General features: G+C 66.9%; 1 protein-coding gene across 1 annotated transcript; it reads left to right on the forward strand.

The window, feature by feature from the left end:
• Positions 1-484: 484 nt before the first annotated feature.
• On the forward strand, positions 485-3,928 carry LOC115642952 (rho-related GTP-binding protein RhoU-like). Its single transcript, XM_030546659.1, has 4 exons — positions 485-490; positions 825-1,185; positions 1,788-1,846; positions 2,316-3,928. Exons 1-4 carry the CDS (start codon positions 485-487, stop codon positions 2,760-2,762), a joined length of 873 nt encoding a protein of 290 aa, XP_030402519.1. The 3' UTR covers positions 2,763-3,928.
• Positions 3,929-7,599: the final 3,671 nt, after the last annotated feature.

Here is a 7,599-nt window from a genome sequence, read left to right on the forward strand (position 1 = left end):
TTTCCTGTGCCCCAGGGCTAACGGGACTTTGGGGTGGGGGGGCGAGCGCATGGGTCTCGCCTTGCAAAATCTGGAAGGCTGCCAAAAACTGAGGGGAGGTTGTAGATATATTGTCTGTATGATGGTAGCACCCAGGAACTCGACCAACAGCCGGGACCCCCACCCCAAAATCAGCCCCCGTCTTCCCCGCTGCCCTGACCGAGCCCAGGGCCCTGTTGGGCTGGGTGCTGAGACCTCCCCCCATCTCCGGCTCTGGAGCTCTCTGGCAGCTGGCGCTAGGGCTGGTTGTGGGAAGTGCAGAGCCAATAAGCAGCTCGCTGAAGCCAGGGCCCTGCCTGGAGCCCTTGGGCCCGGGCCCTGGAGTCGCCCCCGGCGCTGTGTCCTGTGTCCAGTGACAGGTGCTGCTCTCTGCACACGCGCCCGGCTTCCTCCTGCTTGTGCTCCTGGTGCATGCAGGCGGCGCGAAGCCCTGTAGACACGCTCCATGGCGGTGTCCCAAAGGCGCTGGGCGGGGGTCTCAGGGCAGACCCCCCCCCGCTCCTCAGCAGAGAGGGACTAGTTTCTATTAATGCGCGACAGGGGGGTGGGTGGCCCCGGGCTGGGGCCGGGCAGCGGAGACAAATGGTCTCACACAGCGCAATCAGCCAGGTGGGGCAGGCCTGGGGGCCGGGGGGGAGCACTGGGGCTCAGGCTGAGACAGGTGCCCCGTGCCCAGCATGTGCCTGGCTCAGTCAGGGTCCCTGGAGCGCCTGGGCAGGGGGGGACACCACTCCCCCCCCTTGTGCCCCACCTCCCCCAGTGTGCGGGGCGTGTCCCCCCGCTAGGGGCGGGGCTATGGAAATGAGCCGGGCTATAAAGGCCCGCGCGGGGCAGGGCGCAGCCGGTTCCGGGCACCCCGCGGCTCCTGCCTCCGCCCCCTTCCCGCAAGGAGCCCGGGGCGGACCATGCCCCCCCAGGCGCTGCTGCCCGGGTACCCGCCTGCGCCCCCGGTGCCCCCGCACCGGCCCGCGCCTGGCCTGGGGCTGGGGCTGGAGCTGGAGCGGGCGCTGGAGCTGGAGCGGGCGCTGGAGCTGCAGTGCGTCCTGCTGGGGGACGGCGCCGTGGGCAAGACGAGCCTGGCGCTGAGCTACAGCGCGAACGGGTACCCGGCCCGCTACGTGCCCACGGCGCTGGACCGCTTCTCGGGTAGGGCCCGCGGGCCGCCGCCCGGCGTCTCCAGCCGCGCTGCCCCGGCCGGGCACCTGCCAAGGGCTTTCCCGTTCCCTGGGGCGCATGGTCCTTCCCCCCGGAGGTCGCGCTGCCCTGAATGGGACCCCCCCTTGTTCCCCCTGGAGACCAGTGTCAGGGGCTGGGAGCCAGGACTCCTGGGTTCTATCCCTGGCTGGGGGGCTAGTGGTTAGAGCAGTGGGGGCTGGGAGCCAGGACTCCTGGGTTCTATCCCTGGCTAGGGGGGCTAGTGCTTAGAGCAGTGGGGGCTGGGAGCCAGGACTCCTGGGTCCTCTCCCCGACTGGGGTGGCAGGGCGCTAGTGCTTAGAGCAGAGGGGTCTGGGAACCAGGACTCCTGGGTCCTCTCCTCAGCTCTGGGGTGGGAGTGGGGGCTAGTGGTTAGAGCAGGGCAGGCTGGGAGACAGGACTTCTGGGTTCTGTCCCACCACGGGAAGCGGGGCGTAGCGTAAGAGGAGGGGGGGGAGCTCTGCCACTGACCTGCTTTTGAGAAGCGTAATGTCCTTGGGTCCGGGGTGGGGGAGCATCTTGCTACAGGGGTAACAGTCTCTTCCCCTTGCAGCCGTGGTGCAGGTGGACAGCGCCCCCGTGAGGCTGCACCTCTGTGATACAGCGGGGCAGGTAAGAGCCAGCTGGGAGCTCCCTTTAACCCATTCCGAGCCGCTGTTCAAACCCCCGGCACGCCAGGAGGTGCTGGGCAAAGTACCGAACCTGCCTAGCTCTGCCCCTGTGGCCCCCTGCTCACTGGGGCTCTGTCCCTGCTCTGGGAGGGGAGTGGGGGCTAGTGGGTAGAGCGGGGGGGTGGGTGGGAGCCAGAACTCCTGGGTTCTGTCCCTGCTCTGGGTGGGGAGTGGGTTCTAGTGGTTAGAGCGAGGGAGCTGGAAGCCCAGATTCCTGGGCTCTATTTCCAGGTCCACCTCTGTCTCCAGGTGTGGCCCTGAAGAAGTTGGTTCTCTCCTTGGGCCCCAGCCCCCGTATCAGGGACACCGGGACAACCCCTCCCCCCAGGCTGGGGGCTGGGCGGGTCCGGGGGTCCAGCTGAGAGTGGCTGGAGGCACTCACTGGGGGCTGTCCCTCCTCTTCCCCCCAGGACGAGTTTGACACGCTGCGGCGGCTCTGCTACCCCAAGGCAGACGTCTTCCTCCTCTGCTTCAGCGTGGTGGCCCCCACCTCCTTCCAGAACGTGGGGGAGAAGTGGGTGCCGGAGCTGTGCCAGCTCTGCCCCGCTGCCCCCCTGCTGCTGGTGGGCACCCAGTGCGACCTGCGCCAGGACGTCCAGGTGCTCATCCAGCTGGCCCGGCGCCGGGAGAAGCCGGTGGCCGAGCTGGCGGCCCGGGCGCTGGCCCAGAAAGTGGGGGCCGTGGGCTACGTGGAGTGCTCAGCGCTGACCCAGCAGAACCTCAAGGAGGTGTTCGACACGGCCATCCTGGCAGGGCTGCGGCATGCCGAGGCCCGGAGCCGGCGGGCGCGGAGCACAGCCAGCAAGGTGCGGACGCTCTCCAAGGCCTGGTGGAAGAAGTACGTCTGTGTGCGGTAGCCGCCCACCCTCGTGTCCCCTGGGGCCACCCTCCAGCTGGGGGGTGAAGGGCGCTCCGGAGCGTGGGGGGCTGGGCTGAGAACAGACCACTCTATCCAGGTGTGGATTCAAGAGCCTCCGGGCAGCTGCTGAACTGGGTGTTTGCCAGCGGGATGGAGACAGGCCCCGTGCCGTTCGGGTGGCTGTACCGGGCTCCAGACTCCCCCACCCATGCCCATGTGGGCTGTGCTCCTGGGCTGCCGGTCTGCATGGCCTCCCCAATCGAGGGGGTCCGAATTCAAAGCAGGGGCTGGTTCCCCGCTGTGGGGAGAGCCAAAATCTCATCCCTCAAGCTGCCTCCTTGCAGGACAGTCTGTCTTGTCCAGGGATGGGGGAGGATCCCCCCAGCACAGTCCCTTTTGCGGAGGATTTTGGTTTGCACGGGGCAGGGAGTGAACCGCTGCAGGAGGGTCACACCGCTGGACTGGGAAGGGGCAGAAGCAGCCCCCCCGACTGGCCCAGCCCCAAGGCTGGGTTTAAATCCTCCCCCTCGCGAGGCACTTTGTGGAAGGGAATGGCCAGGGCACGGGGGTGTCCATACTGCAGGGCGCTCAGCCAGGCCCTCCCTCCCCCAGCAGTCTCTAGGCGGGGTCAGAGCCAGCTGTAGCTGCGGACTGGAGCTTCCCACGTGCGGGGCAGGCTGCGGGGGCCGGTCTCTGGGGGGCTGCGCCCGCTCGGGGCCCTCCCCTGCCCACTACTATGTTTGTACTAGTATAAAAACATCCCTGGCCGAATGGGGGTTTGGCCAGGGGTCCCCTCCCACCCCGTGGCACGGGGACCCCATGACAAATCCTCCTTTCATCCCCTCCCAAGGCCTTAACCCCTTCCAAGCCAGCTGTGCCCTTGGGCGTCCTGTGCCCTCCCACTGGGAGCGGGGTGGGGAGCTGCGGGCTCTGCGGGCACCCGGCCAAGGGGCGTGTCAGGGGGTGTGTTGCTGAACTGCCCCTTACCCCCGTAACTGCCCCGAGCTCTGCCCCAGGGATGCTGGTTTCTGATCCGGGGTGTGTGTGTGGGGGGGTGGCAGTTTGTCAGCTGCTGTTGTGATAACCCTGGGCAAAGCCAGGGGTCCGTCCGTCTTTCCTTTCTTTTTTTTAAATGTCTTGAACCAATAAAGTTTCTTTCCCTGGTGCAAACGTTGTGGGAGCTCCCCGGGAGCTGCTGGGGGGGGGAAGCCGAGCACTGGGGGGTCGATCAGTGCTTTATAGGGGGGATTACAGCCCCCTCCCCTGAGCCTAGTGCCCCATGTTGCTGAGCACGGCCTCAGCCCAGCTCAGTTCAGGGCTCAGCATGGGTCTGGGGAACCACTGCTGCCCTAGGCTGTGCGGGGGCTGGCTAAGGCCCAAGGTTTGGAAAGAGCTGGGGGGGCCGGGGCTCTCGGTGCCACCTCCTGCCCCACCCCTGGGGAAGGCCCGGGGGCTGAGAGCCAGCAAGTTCCCTGATAACCAGGCCCGTGTTTGCCCAGGGTGGGTGAGCGATTCGAGCAGGAAGGGAGGGCAGTGCCCTGGGCTGCGGGGGGGGGGAACAGCTCTTGTGCGCCGGGGGAGGGTGCCAGTGATGTCAGGACCAGGAAGGGAGAGAACCCAGGAGTCCTGGCTCCGAGCCCCGCTGCGTCTCACCACTGCCAGATTCCTCTCTCAGTTCACTTCTGTTCCCATGAGCCTGCAGCCAGGGGGGCCCAGGGCCCCCCGCCAGGCTGAGCGGGACCTGATGGGGAGACACCAAGCTCTGTATCGGGCTCCAGGGGACCATGACAGTCAGTCCCCACCTACTGTCAGCAGCCCCTAGGGGAGGGGGGGAATGTCTAGTGGTTAGAGCAGGAGCTGGGAGCAGGACTTCTGGGTTCTCTCCCCAGCTCTGGGAGGGGGGTGGGGTCTGGTGGGTTAGAGCGAGGGGGAAGGGCTGGGAGCCAGGACTCCTGGGTTCTCTCCCAGCACTGGGAGGGGAGTGGGGGCTAGTGGTTAGATCAGGGGGCTCGGAGCCAGGACTCCTGGGTTCTGGGGCTTGGGGAGAGGAAGGGGGTGTACAGGGCAGGGCAGAGGCTGCCCCCTGGGGAGGAGGGAGGGTTGGTCACATTCCTTTTACTGCCCTTCCCTTGCTGTGGTCCCTGCTCGAAGCTGTTCCTGGCTGGGGACTGCAGTTGGCTCTGGCCTTATCAGCGGCTCCTGCTGCCCTGCCATAAAACTCAGGAGGGGAGCAGAGCCGATAGCCTCGGAGCCTGGGCAAAGGGCGCTGGGGCCTCTTCTGCCCCAAGGACGGGGCGGGGGGAACTCTGCAAAGAGCTGCGCTTTGCCTGACATGCCCCACCCCAGAGCTGGCTGCATCCCTCTGCCAGGGCCGCTTCAGATCCTGAAAGTGGGGGAGAGAGACACAGTGTGGGGGCTGGGGTCTCTGGGGAGCCCGCTGGGGGACATGCCCCACCCCAGAGCTGGCTGCATCTTACTGCAGGTTTGGGCCGTGGCTCTTGGTATTGGGGACACCAGCCTGCCCCCCTGGGCTAGAGGGCTGGGGATTCCTGGTGGGGGGGAAGAATCAGGAACAGGGAATCCCCGGCAGAGAATTACCCTGTGTGGGGATTCCCCAGGGCTTTACGCCGCCAGTGGTGCTCTGCCCCACCGCTCAGCACCCCCCGCCCCCACTCCACGGCTGTCAGGCTTGGGCGGCCTTTCCTGGAACCCGGACAATCTGATTCCTCTGGGCAAACCCCACTTCCCTCGCGGAAATCAGGAATTTGGGACGCGACGCTGGAAAACCCCGCCTGGTGGGAACATGGCCGCCTGGGTGGGGGGTGGATCTCAGTGCAGAGCCAGTGACCACTAGCCAGGGATCTGGCCCCAGACCCTTACCCAACAGCATCAACTGGGAAAAGCCTGGGGCCTGGCTCCCACCCTCCCTGATTCTAGCCACCAGCCCCCACTGCCCTCCCAGAGCTGGAGAGAGAACCCAGGAGTCCTGGCTCCCGGCCTCTCCATCTCTAACCACCAGGCCCCGCTCCATTCCCAGTGCTGGGGTTAAATCCAGGAGTCCTGGCCCCAAGCCCCCTGCTCTAATCACCAGCCCCCACTCCCCTCCCAGAGCTGGGGAGAGAACCCAGGAGTCCTGGCTCCCAGCCCCCTGCTCCAATCACTAGCTCCTACTCCCCTCCCAGAGCTGGGGAGAGAACCCAGGAGTCCTGGCCCCAAGCCCCCTGCTCTAACCCACCAGACCCCACTCCCCTCCCAGAGCTGGAGAGAGAACCCAGGAGTCCTGGCTCCCGGCCTCTCCATCTCTAACCACCAGGCCCCGCTCCATTCCCAGTGCTGAAGTTAAATCCAGGAGTCCTGGCTCCCAGCCCCCTGCTCTAACCACCAGCCCCCACTCTCCTCCCAGAGCTGGGGAGAGAACCCAGGAGTCCTGGCCCCCAGGCTCCCCTGCTCTAACCACCAGGCAGCTCGGATGCCCCCTGGCTTTTATTTCCTGGGCTGGAGGGAGGCAATATGGGGGTTTGGCAGGGGGTTGGGAGCCTCCATTTCTTCATCCCCATTAACTGCCCCTCCTCCCACGATCTGAGCCCTGCCCCACCCCCCAGCTGCTGTTCCAGGAGCTGGCTGGCAGAGGTGGGGCTGCCCACAGGCACGGGCAGGGCGTGTTCGCATGGCAGGTACAGGGAGTCCATGGTACAGCCGCCCGCTACCTGCCACGCCCAGCCGGCCTGTGCCCGCCCCGGGTCAGGGCTTGCTGGGGCCTGTGGATGAGAGCACAGGGCTCCGGGGCGAGTCTCAGCGCGGAGCCCACGCAGTGCTGCGGGCGCAGAGGGGAAACAGGATGCCTGGGTCCCATTCCCAGCTCTGGGGGGAGTGGTGTCCTGTGGTTAGAGCTGGGGGGAGGGGGCTGGGCACCAAGACACCTGGGTTCTGTCCCTGGCTCTGGGGGGAGTGGGGTCTAGTGGTTAGAGTGGGGGGAGGGGGCTGGGAGCCAGGACTCCTGGGTTTTCTCCCAACTTGGGGTTAAGCTGGTCTCTCTGAGGGGGAGCCTGGGGGCTCCCTCCTAGGAACCCAACCTGCCAGCCCCCCCCCCAGCCCCCACTCAACTCCCAGACTACAACATGGCCACTCGGGGGGCTGAGATTGCAGGGGGCTGCTGGTGAGGGGCACAAGCAGAGCTGGGGGGCACTGCGGGGGGCTCAGGGCTGCTTAGATTCAGCTCCTGTCACCCTGGGGGAAGCCGCTCACACAGCAGCCTCCCCCCCCCCATGCTTCTGGGGCTCTTAGTTCCCCAAAGCCCTCTTCCTTCAGCAGCAAAGCCGGGGGTGGGGGCGCAGGGGGTCAATCCGGGGCAGGGGGCAGATTTCAGTCCTGGGCACATGCCCCCACCATGGTGCCACCTGCCCCATACCTCCCCCACGGTGCAACCCGGCGCCCTGCACCCGAGGGTGAGGAAAGGAAGGAAGGAGCCTATGGAGGGTGGGGCTGGAACACAGCTGTGAATACCAGGGGTGGGGCGGGGGGGCGAGCAGTGAGACCCGATCCCAGCCCAGGCTGTGGGGAGGTGTCTGGGATCTGAGCCCGGGGGCCCCCCCAGCTACCTGGCGAGGGGGACACAGGAGGTGCCGGGGCAGCCAGCCCTGGGCTCCTTCTGCAGCTGGTGCCCCCGGAGCCAAGAACACAGGTGGGGGGGGGGGCTATGGGGCCCTGCTGAGCCCCTGGGCTGGTTCCACCGGTCTGGGACCCCATCACTGCTGGGGAGCTGCCTCTGCCCCGTGCCCCCTCCCCACCTGGCCCTTCGCGCCAAGGATCCTGGGGTCCGGCCGAGGCAGCTGCTT

This window comes from Gopherus evgoodei, unplaced genomic scaffold (assembly GCF_007399415.2).
Source record: "Gopherus evgoodei ecotype Sinaloan lineage unplaced genomic scaffold, rGopEvg1_v1.p scaffold_48_arrow_ctg1, whole genome shotgun sequence".
Taxonomy (NCBI): domain Eukaryota; kingdom Metazoa; phylum Chordata; order Testudines; family Testudinidae; genus Gopherus; species Gopherus evgoodei.

What these genes read in the sequence shown, in the direction of transcription:
- LOC115642952 (XM_030546659.1), top strand. An exon ending in GGCGCTGGACCGCTTCTCGG is followed by an intron (nt 1,186 to 1,787) that starts GTAGGGCCCGCG and finishes TTCCCCTTGCAG; the next exon opens with CCGTGGTGCAGGTGGACAGC. An exon ending in TCTGTGATACAGCGGGGCAG is followed by an intron (nt 1,847 to 2,315) that starts GTAAGAGCCAGC and finishes TCTTCCCCCCAG; the next exon opens with GACGAGTTTGACACGCTGCG.